General features: G+C 36.9%; 1 protein-coding gene and 1 long non-coding RNA gene across 3 annotated transcripts; both read left to right on the forward strand.

The window, feature by feature from the left end:
- Positions 1–482: 482 nt before the first annotated feature.
- On the forward strand, positions 483–5,129 carry LOC148790337 (cytochrome b561 and DOMON domain-containing protein At3g07570-like). The gene is made up of 4 exons (XM_088892265.1): positions 483–673; positions 763–1,156; positions 2,458–2,582; positions 4,992–5,129. The coding sequence occupies exons 1-4, from the start codon at positions 488–490 to the stop codon at positions 5,127–5,129; spliced, it is 843 nt and encodes a 280-aa protein (XP_088748391.1). The 5' UTR covers positions 483–487.
- An 11,489-nt stretch (positions 5,130–16,618) lies between these two features.
- On the forward strand, positions 16,619–18,791 carry LOC148790338 (uncharacterized). Of its 2 annotated transcripts, none has more exons than XR_016078727.1 (2): positions 16,619–17,043; positions 18,310–18,791. It is a non-coding gene; the product is annotated as an uncharacterized LOC148790338 (long non-coding RNA). The 2 variants fall into 2 exon arrangements; XR_016078726.1 differs by having other exon boundaries at positions 18,318–18,791.
- The last annotated feature ends 268 nt before the right edge of the window (positions 18,792–19,059 follow it).

Below are 19,059 nucleotides of genomic sequence, written 5' to 3' on the forward strand. Positions count from 1 at the left end.
CCCATGTTTGTTTTCCTTGAAACTCGCCTGTTTATATTGAGTAATTGAAAAATTTAATTCCTGGGTGAGGAGTTGATGATGGATCCATGCATCAATCTTCATAAACAGTCACTTAGATTGAGACACGTGTTCCAGGATTGTGTGTGACAAAATCATTCTCATGATGATATACCCCACAACCTTCTCTATAGGGAGAATGACGCTTCAGCCCAGGTTCCGAATTTTTAGGTCCAAAGTACAATTGGGGTGGCTGCCAGTTTGTAATTGATGTCAATTCACGAATGGGCATTGATGCATAGAGTGGGGGTTTTTGACATTTTGAATGTTTATAACTCTGCAGTGGAACTCAGAAATCTGTATTGAGCCTGTCCGTACTTTCCCGCTTGTCTTTATATATTGATCACCACATACCCACTAGCTCTTCACAATCCATAGTTTTGGATCTGCCAAGAAACCATTGCCCAAAGTCTCAAATCAAAGAAGAAAAATGGAGATAAAGACTTCTTTGGTTGCCACATTCTTGTTTCTCTACCTTGGCTTTTCTGCAATTGCCAATTCATCACAGTCATCAGCAGATTCTTGCAGTTCTAATCTCACCCTCTCTGGCATTCCTTTTGCCACAACTTCTCTTACTTGCCAATCTGTCTGGATTTCTCAAGGTTTCATCCTTCGAGTAAGTTTGTCATTCACCACTTCTTTCATTAGTTCCTTCATATACTTCCATTGCTACAATACCATGTAATTACTTGAGCTTCCTTTCAGTATCGAAATAGTGGATCACTATGGAATTTCATTCTCTCAACGCCGGCCACCAATGCCTATGTCGCAATTGGGTTCTCACCGGACGGGAGAATGGCTGGGTCTAGTTCAATTGTTGGCTGGGTTCCCTCCGGTAGTAAGGGAATAGTTAAGCAGTACTATCTTGGAGGGTATGATTCCCAGTCCTGTGCACCGGACAAAGGGGACCTCAAACTCTCAAACATGACCATCATATCTCAGTCATCACGTTTCTACCTTGCCTTCAGTTTGATCACTAGTCAACCTCAGTCTAACTTGATTTACGCCATCGGGCCGGCAAATAGTTTGCCGTCTTCACCGGAGTATTTGATGTCGCGGCACCAGTCAATGACTGCTACAACACTGAATTTGGTCACAGGTGAGTGCAACTTGGAGAAAGATAAGTAGGCCATTGTTGAATTCTTATGAATATGGACAAGAAGGATTGGTGATAGTAACAATCCTGATCGGCGCCTGGGCCAGGCTGCCAGGTCGTGCCAGTGCCAGTCTGCCAGCTCGTGCCAAGGCTAGGTCGCGCCAGGGCCAGGCCGCCAGGTCGCGTCAGTGCCAGGCCGCGCCTGGTGGGCCACCATCAATTTGGCTAAGGCAAGTTGTTGCTAAAGTGGCTACGGGTGTCACCTATTTATTCTGAGGTGCCATGTTTCACAATATCGTTGGAGGGCCAAATCCGCCCTCATCAGATATATATATATATATATATATATATATATATGTATGGGGATTTTATAAATTATTTATTCCATTTATTTATAAAATACTAATTTTGAATATTGTTCTGTTTAATTTATAGTTGAAGTTTTTGAAAATAAATGTATGTTAGTTTTTGTTTACTTGTAAACCTTAAGATTAATAAAGGTTAATTTATTACATATATTAATATAAAATAACAATGGTTTTGTGGTTAAAGTGAGTTTGGGCATTAGGCACACGTTAATTGATGTGGGTTCGAGTCATGCCACTCCCCTCTTTTTTGTTGTGAGACATTGTGCCATTAATGAAAACGATAGTCGATACACTTTGGTACCGGTGCGTATTGGTACGTACCGGCCAATACTATGTGATATGCATCGATACGGTGGTATATCGGATCGCATGACTGGCAGGATAATCATAGTGTATCCCATACCGGTGCAGTCCGATTCTGATATTTTAATCATTGCTTATATTTTATATCATGGTTTTGAAAACTGTATAGTCAGGCCATTTTTGGACCCAAAAGCCGTTTGACCAGGGTTTGGATTGCTCCAACTGGTGGTCAAAACTGTTTCATTTACGGGTCTTTTTTTAAAACCATGTTTCATATATCTTGGTTGAATATTTTATTCATGATTTTTGAACCGCCATTGACCCAGATGGTCAGACCGTTTGGCCCCGGAACTGTCTAGACAATCGGTTCCATTTTACCCTATACCCGGTCTTGGCCAAAAACCGTTGAATCGGTCAATGACCCGTTGACTTGGGTGGTTAATCCGTCGACCCATTCAATAGTTTTTAGCCATTTTTTATTTTTATTGTCTGAACGAACCGTCCATTCAATCCAAACGGTTGAATCATCAAACACAAAAACCGATGGACAGAATGATTCAGATCGTTTTTTAAAACCATGATTTTATCTACTAACTACTAACAAGCCTCTCTTAATTGGTTGGTCATTTACAGGTCAGAGTACATCAAAGGGCAATGGTTCGGAGAGCGAATCGGAGCCGTCAAGTAATGATTCTGAGAGTGGCTCGAAGAGTTCATCACAGAGCTCTAGTTCTGGTTTCAGGAATGCTTGTGGGGTTGTAAATATATTGCGATGGGCCATTTTTATGTTCATTATTGGCAACTTAATAATGAATAGCTGATGTTGTGTTTGGTTGCAGTGTAATTTTATTTGAATTAGTATAAATGTATGAGAGTGCAAATTGAAAAATTGGAAATTCTGGTTTAATTTTGTTTTGGGTTTTACTCTATTCTGGTTTAGGTCTTATTTTACTTCATTTACACTGCCATCAAATAAAATAAGATAAGTTTTGAAATAAAAATCATTTGCACTGTTATGGTTTTGCATCAGTGCAAATAAATTTGCATTGCAACCAAATACATCCGTGTAGCCAGCCTCCAATCTTCTTGTTAGTTTCCTTTTTCTTAGTTTAAAAAAAAATGAAGACTGCAGAAGGGTATCCATTTGTCTAATCTCTCCTCTGATTTTATTTTTTTAAATGGGATATTATCTAAAATTCACCACAACTTTTTGGTATTTCTCTTAAACTCACCATATTATCATTAAAAAGTAAATGATTTTATCAATTTTACCATTTTATCCCTCTAAAAATTCTCTCTTAGAGCTCAAGATTTTGGGAGAAGTATTATTCGTTTGCTTCCTCTTAACAATTGCACTAGAAGTAATGTCCTCCCAACTATCATCCACCACTGCTCCTGTTTCCCCAAACCCCGATCAGTGGTCAAAAAAACCTGCCCCGATCGAGGCGGGGAGGGGTGAGCCCCCACGGCAACAGGTTAAATTGCCATCTCTATGAGTTTTGGACAATAAAAAACTCATCGATTGGGACTTTGTGGAGGTTTTGAAAAATTATGGAGAGTTTAAGAGAAATGCATAAAAGTCGTGGTGAATTTTAGATAATATCACTTTTAAAATTTATTTTGAGATTAGAAGGCTCAAGGGGCCTTGAAGCCCATATACCAATATGGGAGTGTCATTGGGTGGGCCTGATTTCCAGACCAACTAGAAATCGGGGACCAATTGAAATCTATCATGTAAATCAGAGTTAGTTGTGTGGATGAATTTAATTAAATCTATAGCTTCACAAGGAAAACTGACCTACAATGGGTGTGATTTCCAATTGAGTACTAACATCATGACCCAAATTGGACCTCATTATTAACCAATCCAATATTTTGGGCCAAACCCCACCATCACAAGGTATATGTGAAGTAATTGGGTTTGGAGTAACCACTGAAACACGGAATCCAATTACATCTGGGCTTCAATAAACCAACAACATGATAGCTTGCCTGATTCAGAAATAATTTTCCAAATGACAAATATGACATTGATCCATTTAACATCATATCATCCAATTTTAACGTCAAAAGCCGCAAGCATACACGTATCTCCATTTCTTTTTCAAAAGAAAAAAAAATAATAATAATAAAGGGAAAAAGGATAAAAATAAAAAATAAATAAATAAAAGGGTTCTATAGGGTGTTCATTGTACGGTTCAAACTGTAAAACCAAACCAAATTTTCGGCTTGGTTTGGCCTGCACCTAAAAATGGTTTAGTTTGGCTTGATATTTTGCTAAATTGTAAACCAAAATTATATATATAATGTATAAATATTATAAATATATGATAAGCTCTTTTATTTTACAAATAATAATAAAATAAAAGTTTTAAATTTTAATTTTTAAGGGTGCTATTTCTTAAGCCGTAATTTATTGATTTGGTCTGAGATCTTCTCCAAACTGAACCATGAACACCCCTATCTATAGTGTCATGGGGTGACACTACTTGATATAGCTTTGGATGATCATTTTATTTAGCCATAATGTTATACTATTATAAAGCAGATACTTGGTTTTGGTGTAGATCATAAAAGTTAAATTTTATTTTATAATGGCAAATGATATAAATCAACTGTTAAACATTATAAACATATAATAAACTCTTTTATTTTATAAATAATAATAAAATAAAAGCTTCAAGTTTTATTTTTTAAGGGTGCTATTTCTCAAACCATAATTTACTGATTTGGTCTAAGATCTTCTCTAAACTCAACCATGAACACCCCTATCTAGTGTCATGGGATGACACTATTTGATATAGTTTACTGATTTGGTGATTTGGTGATTTGGTGATATAGTTTACTGATTTCATATAATTTACTGATTTTCTCAAACCATAATTTACTGATTTGATGACCATTTTATTTAATCATAATTCTATACTATTATAAAGTAGATGCTTGGTTTTGGTGTAGGTCATAATTGTTACATTTGATTTTATAATGCCAACCTATATCTTTACCTTTACTTGTACACTTAAATAGCATGTGCCCTTACATAAGTTACAATAAGGTAAGAAAGCAAGGAAGCACACTAATTTAGCTAAAAAGAGAGATTTTACCTTCATGGTCAATTCTTATTTGCCTAAGTGGTGCATGTTCCTCTTCCTCCATCTGAACCTCAGATATCTCAAGCTTTGGCACTCTTTGAAGGACTCACCTTTGCTATTGAAGTTGAAGTTTTGAACATTGCCATCGAGGGTGACACTACAAACATATTCAAGTTTGATGTTGTCAATAGTTCTTTTAATAGAGTCTCTTAATTAAGAACTACCGATGGCAACAAAGACACTACAAAAGTCAAGGATACTAGAGCAGTATAGGCAACACTAACCTCTTGGTTTTGCAACTTATCAAGGGGAATGAGGCTGAACCAATTTTGCCTCTAGGTCACAGTCATTGGTTTGATTATTTGGGTCAAAGGGTCAATGGGCCAATCGCCCAGGTTTGATCAATCGTCGGGTTTTAAGAAAATCAGACCCAGAATCATTGTTGAGTGACAATTCAGATGGTTCGACATGCTAGATCACAACGAGTTGAAAACATTTACTCTAACAGTATTGGGATCACACTCATGGGCAAGGCACAAGCTGCAAAAGTGGTGATCTCGTAAGGCCTCATTATTAGTGTAATGTTGTGAAACTGCAATAATGTGATTTCGCAAGGCTAGTGGTGTGATCTCACGAGGTACACATCTGCAATCTTGTTGTGTTTACAATCCTGCAATGTCATGGCGTGGGTTCTACTTGGCCTTATAAGGTTGGACCTTGCTCCCTACAATCTTATGGAAGTGATTGAACATGATCTCATTCTTGACTTTGTCTAGTCCTGAACCTCATGTAAGTACATGCAGTTCACTATCACCGGGACTACAGTGAGGATGTTAAAAGAAAAATAGAGAAATCCCATCGGGACACCTCTATAATTGCACAACGACACTATTCAAAGTAATGTAAGGCCTGCACACTTGTGATGAGAATGAAATGTCATCCGAGAATGAAATGTCATCCGAGACTATGATGAACATAAAACACCTCCCCAGACCTGCGATAAGCAATCAGCGTCACTTGAGACTTGAGATGAACATAATGATATCGCAAGATCCCAATGCACCATTAGCACCCCGCGATGAGCATGAAATGGAAACTCCTGCTGTAACAAACGGGGGATAGACCCCGAGGCCGATGACACCCGCCTATAGGAGATTGGCATTCCTTCTATTCACAACTAGTTGTGACGAGGCGCCTCAAAGGCGATCAAGCAAAACACTCGAGTACACCAGTCAGACGCAAGTCTTACCCTTGACATGTGTCCGCAGGGAAACCCGTAAGGGGACGTATCCTACATACGCCACGCAAGAATCCTTAGGCGAAGGGAAACTCTATCCTTAAAGGATCTCGTTGGACACATGGCAAAATTCCAATGGTGCTCCCTTAATAACTGACATAAAGATAAAGATCTCATTTCCTAATAGGAAAGGTCTCCTTTTAGATCCTTATCCTTATAGCCTTGGGAACCTCTCTATAAAAAGGGGGAATAACTCTCTCTCACGTTAGAAAACCATATAACTTTGACCCTAGAGTTTCATAGGGGGCCTCTCCTCTCTCTTATCCCTTTTCTGTTCTCCTCCCACCATTCTCTACAACCAATATTCTTTTCCATGTTCTCTCTCTTTCCTGTTGTCCTCTCCAGACCTTCGGAGACTTGACCAACCTCTGTCGTCTTATCACACCAATTACACCTCATAATCTATGATCTCGCAAATTGCATCATCCTCCCCAGGCTGAATAAAGCTTAACCTCGAGTTTGAACCTTCACAAGTGTCACTTTCTCCAAAGTAAGGATACAAATGCTTGGCATTAAACACTTTAGAAGTCTTGAAGTGTAAGGGAAACTAAACCCTATAGGCATTATCATTGATCTTCTCTAGGATGTGGTAGCATCCAAATTTCCTACTTTATAGCTTCTAATGTCCATTTGTTGGAAAGAGTTCAAGGGATAGAACATAGAACAAACCAAACTAAGTCACCAACACTAGAGGTTACCTTCTTCATGTGCTTATTATCAAGTTCTTTGTAGTAGTTGTTTGAAGCCTTGAGTTGTGCCTTAACTCTATTGCAAATATCCTTATGCTTGGCAAGCATGTCATCCACCTTAGCAACACCTTCAAAGGAATAAGCAGTTCAATCCAAGGTTCAAAATTTCAATACATATCGGGTCGTATCGGCCAATACGTATCATATCAGGCTGTATCGGCCAATACGTATCCTATCAGGCCTTCCCAATACACCCTTACAGGGAGTGTTTCGAGTCAGACAATGGCTCAGGGGTAGACGAGCCTTAAATCAACCCCTCTGAACTAGATTAAAGAGAGAGAGAGAGAGAAAAGCACTGATACAGGCCGATATGCCCTATCGACATATCAGCCTGTATCAATATTTTGAACCTTACTTCAATAAGATCCAAGGGACCCATGAGATTGAAACCATAGAGTACTTGTGTGCTAAGATGGGGACTCTTGTTGTAGTTTAGCTCGACAAGAGGCAAAGTAGTATCGCAAGAATTGGGGTTGCCTATGTTTGAGTTCTCAAATAATGGAAAAGAAGTTTGCATCGTAGGTACTATAGTTGAGATGGGGACATGTCAACTTCTTACTGAAGTAGTTAACAAGGCGCTTGAATTGCATTAAAACTTCTCCAATACCCCCTTGGATGCATTGCACTCAAGCTCAAATAAGATGTTAAAGTCAGGGATTGTGAGGATAGGGTTCTAGCAAACTTTTCCTTGATCTCGCAAAATATTGCTTGCACTACCTCAGTCCATTAGAACTTCTCCTTATTTGTTCATGCAATCTATGATTGGGACCATGATGGTGTTGGAATCTCTAATGAACCTCCTATAAGAGGAAATGAGGTCATGGAAGCTTTTGACCTCATGTATCGTTTTAGACATAGGCCACTCATAGATTGTTGTATACTCATCCACTTTAATCCCCTTAGCCGAGAGTTCAAACCCGAGGAAGATTAACTTTGGTTGCATAAACAAGAACTTCCTTAAATTTTCAAAGAACTTCTCCCTATTGAGAACATAAAAAACCTCACATAGGTGTTGCATGTGTTCATTAGTACTCCTACTATATATAAGGATGTCGTCATAGTAAGCAACAACAATTTTTCCCAAACAACTATAAAAGTCATCACCCTCATAAAGGTTGGTGGGGCATTGGATAACTCAAATGGCATGATTATCCATTTGTGCAGCCCTTCCTTGGTTTTAAAGGCTATCTTCCATTCATCGCCAGGCCTGATGTAGATCTAATGGTAACCACTTTCCAAGTTGATCTTGGTAAACTTTGTAACTTGGCTAAGTTGGTACAACATCTCCTTTAACCGATGTATAGAAAGCTGATACTTTATTGTTGTCTTGTTAAGTAAACGACTATCTACACACATTTCCTAGGAGCCATCTTCTTAGGAATGAGCAAAGCGGTGATGGAATAGGGGTTAAGGCTAAGAGGAATGTGTCCCTTCTAGAGCAACTCATTGACATGTCATTGCAACTTTAAATGTTCCCCAGGGCCAAGTCTATAGTGGGGTCAATTAGGTAGGGTGCTCCAAGGATGGGATCAATCTGGTGTTAAATATCTCATAAAGGGAGAAGTCATCAAGTAATTCTTTGGGGAAGAGGTACGTATCCTCGTTGATGAGGGGTTAGATGGTAATGGGTATCACTCGGGAAGTATCGTTGGGGGGACTCACTACTAGGGCCCATATCAGCCCCTCCTTATCCTTTCTCATAAATTCCTTCTGAGATAGTAGAGTGAGGGTGAGCCTAGAGGTCTTTCATTGATCTTGCTAGGGTTACAATGGTTTAATCACATACTTCACACCTTCTTTGATAAGGCCTTAGGTGTTTGACCTCTCCTCGTGTGTGGCACTCTTGTCGTATTTGTCGTAGTCTCCCTAGCAATAGGTGGCAAGCATTCATTTGTACGGCATCACATAGAATCTCGTCAGTATATGACTTACCCATAAAGAAGCTTATCCAACACCGCCTCAAGACTTTCACTTCAACTCCTTTCTCCAGCTAGTGGAGAAAGTATGGATGGGGGTGAGCACTAGTGGAAAGTCGAAGCTTCTAAACCACTTCCTCCAACATCACATTCTTACAACTTCCTTTGTCGGTCATGACACTGCACACCTTGCCTCAAATGAGACAAGTAGATCTAAAGATGTTGTACACAACCAACCTTGCTCTTTTCTGGGGTGTCAGTAGGCTCCTATAAATGACCATAGCCTCTTATGCTAAGTCATCATCCATGAACTCAACATTATTTTCCACTTTAGATGGAGGGCCGTCATGTTAGGTTCTGCATCATCATACATTACTCATTAATGGTGGTATGCCCAACCTTATTGCACTTTAAGCAACAAATACTTTTCTTTACGTTTTGCCTCACTAGCAATGTGTACAACGAGGTTGCTTCTTTAGTTTGTGGGGTCATGGTGGCAAGCTTGTTCTTATATGAGATTAAAGGTGTTGAGGGCTTTAGAAGCCGTTGAGCTGACAACTTCTCTACTCTCTAAGCAAATTGTTGAACATCATAAATAAAGTAGATGTGTGAGGCCACTGAGAGTTGTTGCCTTAGAGCAAGTTTAAGCCCTTTGATGTACCTGGTAATAGTAATCTCCTTGGGATCCTATAGATTCATCCGGACCAACAAAGACTAAAAGTCAAAGGTGTACTTGTTCACAGATTTGTTTCCTTGCATAGAGACTATAGCTGAATAAAAGGACTCTAGTGATAGTTTGGGGGAAGAAACTCTTTCTTCATCTTACCTCACATGACTTCCTAGGTTTTAATCTTGGATTTACCTTGTTGGCAATGCGTCAAACACAAGTTGTCATGTCCCACTAGGTGAGGGCTTGACCTCATAGCTTAAGAGCCACAAGGGAAACCTTCTTGTCTTTTAAGACCATCTTGTAGTCAAAGAACTTTTCTACGTTGCTTAGCCAGTCAATAAAGTCTTCAGGGTGAACCATACTAGCAAACTCCGCAATTTTGCACTTTATTTCGCCATCGTAGTGTCAAGGTAGGGACCTTTAAACAACCATGTGACATTTGGGTTGACGGCACTGTCATTCTGGCAATTCCTAATTGGATGATACTGAGGCTTCATCATACTCACCTGCACAAGGTCGACAAGGTGAATGTGATAAAAAAGGGATTCGAGACAAATGAGAATAGTTGTATAAATTTACAATAGTGCACATAAATGCATAAAAAAGTTGGGTGCTCTATAATTTACCCAATAAAAGGTGCCAACCAGTTGGTTGGTAAGGTCTCCTACTGGTCATGGCAAAGACATGGGATTGAATCCCGCCAGCACTTGGGTTGGGGGTTATGGGTTGAGGAATGGGCTACTCCTTATTGTGTAGACCTTATAAAGAAATAAAATAAATAAATAAAAGGTACACATAGAAGCATGTAAAAGTTGGAATAAACAAATAAATAAATTTCATCTTTTTGCACTTATTGTATGAATTTTTTTCCCTATTAAAAATGGTCGGATCCTCTAAAAATCCCTTTCCTAAAATGTTCATCTTTGAGGATGTACAGTCATAGTATGATGACACCGATATGAGTGCTAGTGGATCTATGGCTGATGTTGTTGTTGGAACCATTCTCAGTACTGCTACTAGGGAAATAAAAAATTCAGCCTAAGTTGAAAATTGTTTACTATAGAAACTCTTGAGGGGAAGGGAAAAAGAGTTTTTAGCATGAGATATATGAGTGATTTTATTTATACCAATAAGGGTGATACTATAGCCATTTGGCTTGACATATATGACCACTCTTCTAAAAAATAAAGATAATCAAAATCAATCATAAATTGGGCATGAGTGTTTATTTGGTAATTTTGAATATTTCCAAGAAAAAATGAGACAAGAAAAAGATATAATGTACATGTTGAACAACTATTTTTTATTAATGGAAGGCCCTAGGTTAGAAACATTTCTACAAAAATTAGGGAATCTCCAATTAAAAAAGTTTCTAGAAATACAATTAGAGCAGATGCTTTAAAAATTGTTTACTCATATTAGGGCTGCACATGGGTCGGTTCGGTTCGGTTATACATAGTTTTGTCAACCGAACCGACCATATCGGGTTGACTACTAAATCAACCGAAACCGACCCAAAGAAATAAAATCTCAACTTACAATAAAAACTATCGATTGGTCGGTTTGTTCGATTTCAACCAAGACCTCCTTCCTCCTCTTTATTGATAGGACTTAAAGCCTACAATCCAAGAAATTTTATTATTTTCTGTCATTCCATATACAAATCAACTTAATTCAAAATATAGTAAAATAAGAAAAAATAATTAAATATAATACATATAGAAAAAGAAAAAGTAATAAAATAATACATAATAGATGTAGAGTCTCATTACTTTCCTATTAGCATGTAAAATTTCAGACTTGTCGTACTATACCTGAGAGCTAGGCCTAAGACTCATATTTGACTTCTTATTATTGTTCTATTAGCATTTAAAACTTTAGACTTGTCGTACTATACCTGAGAGCTAGGCCTAAGACTCATATTAGACTTCACACTTCCACCCCCTTGCACGTTATCTCATAAAAAGACTTTTGTCTTTTTTGCTTTTTTGAAAAGATTGAACTAGGACATTTAAGCATCATTCATATGGTCAGTTTACTTCATTTTACAAAGTTATAACCCGCAACCGAACCGATCAGTCGGGTTATGCATATTTATAAACCGAAACCAACCAAATAAAGTTAAAAACTAGCCACATCGGGTCGAGTCGGGTTGGTCTGGTCGGTTTTTGACATTCTGTGAACAGCCCTAATTCATATATCAAAATTTAATTTCTACTTTGTTAACTCTTAATTTTAAAATTGCACTTACATTTTATATTTGGACTTTCAAACATAATATAAGTTATATGTGTTATGTGGCATTTTATTAATGAAAATTGGTTTTTACAAAAAAGAATTTTAAGTTTAAAAAGACTTGAATAGCCACATACTGGCTCAACAATTGTTGCAAGTATATTAAATACTTTACATAATTATGGAATTTAAAATAAAGTTTTTTTCCATTAGCTTTGCTAATGCCAATAATAAATATTTTAAAACCTCAATTAGAACCATGGTTAAATGGTAAATTATTTCATATTAGATGTGCATGCGACATCTTAAAGTTTTGTGTTCAACATGTTTTAAATATTATTTCTTCTCACATATTTCTAAAACTAAAAATTGTATTATTTATACTATAAGTTCTAGTACAAGAAAATAAGAATTTATATATTTATGTAAAAAACATGGTCTAAAATATAGAAATTTTGTATTAGATGTTCAACATAGGTTGAATTCCACTTGTTCTGTGTTAGAGAGTTGCATTCTATACAAAGACTTTCTTACTAATTTTTATAATGAGAAAATGTCCAATGATTTTATAACCAATGAGATTGAGAAATTGCAGTTTATATAAAAGTTTCTTTTATAGATTTTTTATGATACAACTAATGCATTTTCGGATGTTTATTACCCAACTTCTTATATTTTAGTTAATCGGTTATTTATAATTAGTGAATATTTTCCAAAATATAGAAATAATTTAAAATTACAAAATATTATTGGTGTAATGGAAGTTAAATTTAAAAAATATTGGAAAAATATTTTTCCTTTATATTGCTTAGTTGCAATATTAGATCCTAGGATTAGAAAAGATGGTTTAGATTTTTTTCTTTGAATCTTATTATGAAAATATGAAAAGTGAAATTGGAACAAAAAAGATGAAATTAATAATTTATTATTTGAAATGGACAGTGTATAGTCATCTCAATTATTAGAATATAGAACTTTTACCGCCTCCACTACTAAAACCTCTAGTTCTACTAGTGGAAGAGATAGTTCTTGGTCCTTAATAAATAAAATGCAAAAATCAGCTACCACTTTATCATCAAGTTCATTTACTAAATTTAGTTTTTACTTGCAAGTTGATTTTACTAATTTAACAAATTCTCTTAGCTCAGAGGAATAATTTTGGTATTTTACCTTGTTGGAATGAGCATGAAAATATTGTCTAATTCATGTGGCCATGTCATGTGATCTACTAGCTCCTTTGGTGTCTACAATTTTGTCAAAGTCTTGTTTTAGTGTAGGTATTAGGGTACTAGACAACAAAAGAAACTATACAAATGGTGAAGGCTTAGAGATGTGTACATGCTTAAAGGATTGGTTGGATGCTAAAGATAGACTGCAAGAACATGGAGGGCATGACACTTCACTTGATGTTTCACCAAATGCAAATGATGTAAATCAAGACCAAGTGATGGAGGAGGTGGAAGTTGAAGAAAATAATGAAGTCAGTAATTTTTTGTACACTTAATAATTGTACAACATTTTTAAAATTATTGTCAAATTTGTTTTTCATTTTTATTTAAAAGTTATTTGTGATTTTTCAAAACCAATGTAAATTTTTATTTTCAATTATTTTATATTTTTCCAATTCCATTGTAATTTTTTCAATTTATTTTTTTTTACTTTGTATTCATTAAATTCAAATGAAATAATATTTCTAAAATGTTCCTTTCAATTTGTAGTCTATCTTGTATTTTGTTAAGTGTTTTTGTTAAATTTCTATTTTTGGCAAAACTTGTGTCATTTTACTTAAGAAAAGTGATAAAATAAACAAAAAGAGTTGATTCAACTCGACCCAGGCCCATAGCTCATCCTAGGCTCTGCACAGAATGGACCCGCCTGAGCTCGTGCTGCAAGCTGTGCTGGGCTTAGCCTTTGAGGGGTCCTGGGCTAGGTAGGCACGGCCTGCTCAGGCCCACATTCTGGCATGGCACAACCCGTTAAAGCACGGGCACCCGCAAAAGTGGGCCATACCAGCCCAATCGGTCCCATATTTCAGCTCTAATGACCAAACAGTCTAGGATGACTTGGTGTTTAAAAACTAACGAGGAGGTTCATTAGTTTTTCCCTTTGGAGGCACTTCAGATGTTAGCCCGTTTTAGCAGAAAATTTTAATAACACAATTATATATATCTTAAATTTGAAAAAAAAAAAAGAAATGCTTCAAATTGTAAAAATAAAATGTATGTATGCATGTATGTATGTATTTATGTATGCCTCACACGTACATCCACCGTGCATTAAAAACATCTTTCATGAATAATAACTAATAAATACGGGAAATGTTTTCAATGTATGTATGAGGCGCCGGTGAGATGCCAGGTATGAATAGCAGATTCGAGACCCCCAAAGGCCAAAATCACAGCGGAAGTTTTCATGGTGGAAGATGGATGGTTTGGTCAGCTTGGATGGTTAGTCTCGACCTCACAGGAATGGTAGGCAACACATGCACACTTTGACTTTGTAAGCCAACTCAGTCCAACCGGTAGTTGATAAAAAACCTTCTTAATGAAAAATACTAGGCTTTATATGACCGGAATGCCCTTAATATATCGTCATATTGCACTTTTATCCAGTACATGGTGTTAATTAAATGATGCTAGGATACAGGGGCCCACGGCCCTGATCGGACGGTTATCCAATGGGACACGACAGATCAGAATGGGTCATTTATCCACAACTTGTTTTTTTTTTTTTTCTGTATAGTGCAGGAATGGGGTCTGCCTTTCCTGATTCCATCGGTTACAGATCAGAAATGTGCGCCATTTATTTCTTTGTTTATAGGGTCATTTTCTTGGATTTTTTTTTTATTTTTTGCTTAGGACCGTTGCTGATTGCTGCCACATAAGCATTTTCAATGCCACATCAGCATATGGTTATTAGCAATAGTAAAAAAAAATGGAAAACACCCAAAAGGACATTTTCTCAGACCAAACCACACCTTCCCCAATTTCCTGTGTATGGTCTGAGAAACAAAGGGCGGACCCCATGGTCCAGAAATCCCTTGGCCCTCTATAGGCCCATCCATATTTATCCCCCCACGGCCCACCCCACCAAATCTAGTTCAAGTTTTGGCCACCCTTACAAAAATTTCTTAGCTCCACCCATAAACATTTTTTAGAAAAAACATATAACCAAACATTAGGCATGTTCTAACAAAATCGATATCAGACGTGGCGCTGATGTGGTGCCGTTTTTCAAGAAAACAGCATCTGGCTAGGACAACTTAGTTTCACATAATTATAAAGACCTACCAAATAATTTGCAATTTACTTACTGCAAATTCTTTTAGATGGAAAATATTTTTGACCCTAATGTATGTTTGACCAAAATAATCAGGTGATTTGAAATAACAGAAAATAGAAAGTAAAAATAAAATAGACAATATTAGAAAAAAAATAACAACAAAATGTAAATTAAAATAGAATAAAAAATAAAAAATAGACATTAAATTACTTTTCTATTATTGTCATACTTTTATTTTTTTTATTTCTTTATTTTTCTTTAATTTATTATCTTTTTGTTCTTTCCTATTACTATTTGTTTTATCCTCAGAATAAAATAATGTGGGTGAACCGGTGAAGGTTTTGTTTCTAGGGTAAATTGCTGAAAACTCCCCTGAAGTTTTTTATTGTTGCTGAAATCTCCCTTGAAGTTTGGTAATTATATTTACCTCCCTTGAACTTTTTGACATAGTTGCAAGTAGACCCCTTTTGTTAGAATCCTCTAAAAAGAGGCATGAAAATATCCAAAATACCCATACAATTACTTTTGACCAAAATATTTATTTTCAAATTTTCTCTTCATATGAATCGCTAGCCCAAACCATTGCAATCTTTTTTCTGAAATTGATTTATTTTTCAAAGTTGCCCTTCATATCAATCACTCAAAGGTAAAATTGCAACTTTAAATTTTCTTTTATTTGTTGTTTATAAAGTTTATATTATTTTTTTTTTCTGTAGAAACCAACTTCAATAGTAACTGCATGGGTATTTGAGACATTTTCATACCTCTTGTTAGAGGATTCAGGGGAGGTGATTGCAATTACCAAACTTTAAGGAAAATTTCAGCAACAATAAAAAACTTCAGGGGAGTTTTTAGCAATTTACCCTTGTTTCTAAAAGGGTGATACTGATATGAGGCTTTTTATGGGTACTTCCGGAATAAAAATTATTCCCAAATAGATGTACAAAAAGTTCACATAAGGTGCATTAAATAAATTGGTTACTAAGTAGATCATAGCATGGTTTTTGAACTGTCGTTGACCCGGACGGTCGAACCGTTCAGCCCGGGAACCGTCTAGGCAACCAGTTCTGTTTTACCCCAAACTCGGTTTCTGGCCAAAAACCGTTGAATCAGTCAATGGCCCGTTGATCTGAGTGGTTGAACCGTCGACCCATTGACCCGTTCAACGATTTTGATCATTTTTTATTTTTAATTATTTTTTTAATTTTCTGTCAAAATGGACCATCCATTCAAACTAGACGGTCAAACCATCAACCCAGAAACCGGTGGCCAGAACGATTAGGTTTCCAAGTCATTTTTTAAAACAATGGATCATAGTATTTATGTGAAACCTAAACATTGTGGTAGTAAATGACGATTCTTTATATAAATTCCTAAATTGTTTGACTGTGCAGGACCAGTAGGCCCGACTACTTGATTTACTCAGAAGTAATGAAAGAATGGTAGTTTTGTAATTTCAAAATGTTTAAAATTTGGGCTACCTCCAATGACGGTTAGGAGGCGACCGTTTGGTAATACCTAAAATACAAAAAATCTCCCGGTTCCGGGAAATTTCAAAGCAGAACTACTCTTCCGATTCCAACCCCCATATACGCTCAAATCTCTAACATGAAGAAAAGAACCTCTTCACTTTGAGCCTTCTCTATCACATTTCCAATATCTTCACTGAATCATTTTGTCCTCTTTGTTGGTGGGGTTCGTCCATGAAGGCGCATTCTCCTTGTCTTTCTCCTTCTTCTTCTCCTCCAACTCCTCCCTCTCCCCTTCCGATCAGTGTAGGCCCTGGCCTTCAGAAGTATAGCTTCTCTCCATCTCCATCTCCGTCGCCGCCCTTCTCGCCGCCTTCAAGTGGCACATCGCCGGAGAATACCCCTCTCTTACATAAAGAATCGCCCCGTCAACCAAGAGAACCATCTGCATTTTCATTAGATCGAGCCTCTAATGAGTTGTCTTCACAAAGCTCTTGTCTAAAGGATTTGTAAGTTTTTCTTTTTGTTTCTATGTCATGTTGCTTCTATTCTCACTTGATGTTGAAGAGAAATCATTGATCTGTTGTCTTTCTTTAGATTGTAAAGAGTGATCATGAAGATCAATTGAGATCAATTTTTGAAAATAATTGCAGAATTATTATTTTTTTTTTATATTGGGTTTTGTTTTGGGGGTGGATATGGGGAGGGGTACAATATGACTTTGAAGTGAGGGAACTGATGTATTCAGCTAAAGATGTACCAGATCTAGTTGTGGTTCTGGGAGTGATTGTGCCCCTTGGTGTGGTATATCAATTGGTGTAGTGGGGCCTACATTCATAACCCATTTTGTACGGCACAAATGCAGGTTAATGGGTTACTATGCCACAAGGGACTAAGATAAGAAAGAAGTGGAGTTTTCATGGATGACTTGTTGGCATGATTCCAACCAAACGATTTGTTCTCAGAATTTCTAAAATTTTGTTCAAGCCATAGCAACAACTGGGTCGATTGTTTGCAATTCTATACCTTCTATACAGCTAAAAGAATTAATTCTAGAAAATTCAGGACTCCTAAGATTGATTGTAAGATTAGATTTTTCAAGTGGTATCATTGATGACGACAGTTAGATGGACAACTGACCCACCAATTACACCTACTCTACTAGCCCACTTTTTTTATTTTATATTTTCCCCCCTTTTTTTTTGTGGGTGGAGAGGGTGTTTTCTTTTCGGAACTCAGGTTGAAACTAATCAGAATATCAGACATAATCACATTGACCCTTTTGATCAGATCCAAAATTTTATGTCATATGTACAATTGGGCTTAAGGTTTTATACAGAGGGCCCACAAAATAATTGATACTGATTGTTCAATCCAAGGTTCAAAGTTTTGGGGGTTTCCTGATACATCCCTACAGGGGTGTTTTGGGGTCTAAATCGGTTCAGGGGATGGATGAACCTTAAATTGATCCCTCTAAACCAAATTTGAATAAAAAAAAAACTAAAAAAAAATAAAGAAATAGCTACCGATACACTCCAATGCGCCTCTACCGACGTATCAGATGTGTCAATACTTTAAACTTGGTTCAATCAAAGGGTATCTCAGCGATATAGGTTTGAACTTTGAATTGTCTGCTTTTTCCTGGTTCAGTCATACAGGCTCTCACTCACATAACATATATATATATATGGTGTCAACCCTGGGCTGAGTGGTTGATCTTTGATTCCTCTTCTTTTATTAATTTGAGTCAGTAACTATAGCTATGTTTATTCAAGGCATGCAGATTAGAGTGGTTGTTGCTAAAATGCTGCTCGTGTTGCTCTTCCCTCTTGGTCCCTCAGAATCTTCAAACAGCAGAAAAACATCTGGAGTGATTCTCCTCTGCAGAAGCTTTTCCATTTCTAATTTATGCTTTCAGGTGGGTTGACGGCTCTCCACATTGAATACCCATCCGCTGTTGGGCATCTTCTGACAAACAATTGGAGCATAAATGACTGACTTCAGTAGGAAATACATGTTTGAGAACAGAACTGACATGGACTAGGGCATATACCATGACATTTCTTCTCATGGATTCCTTTTCAGTTCAAAAGTGGAGCTGAAGATTTGTTATCAATAGATAACATTGGTTACCTTTCTTTTGTTTATTTATGAGCTGATGTCCATGTATATAAGTTTTCTAGAGGGGTAAGGTTTTTATATCCCCTCTTAGGTTTTCTTTTGTTATTTTAATAAAATTTTCGAAAAAATTAACTAACTTTAGAATTCTAAATTTTACAGTAATTCTACACAATTTAAAATGACAAATACCTCCACCCTAAAACACCAATACCCACCCGTGAATTGGCATCAATTCCGAATTGGCACCTACCCCAACTGTACAGTGGGATTAAGAATTCTTAAGGTGTGCTGAACAGTCATTCTCCCTATTTTTGGTGGCCTCTCCTCCAACAGGAGTAAAGTTTGGTGGCCTCCCCTCGCATGAGAAGTCTGAATGAATGGCCTCTAGGAAGCTTTTGTGTAGG

This window comes from Nelumbo nucifera, chromosome 7 (assembly GCF_055504915.1).
Source record: "Nelumbo nucifera cultivar China Antique chromosome 7, China Antique-T2T, whole genome shotgun sequence".
Taxonomy (NCBI): Eukaryota; Viridiplantae; Streptophyta; class Magnoliopsida; order Proteales; family Nelumbonaceae; genus Nelumbo; species Nelumbo nucifera.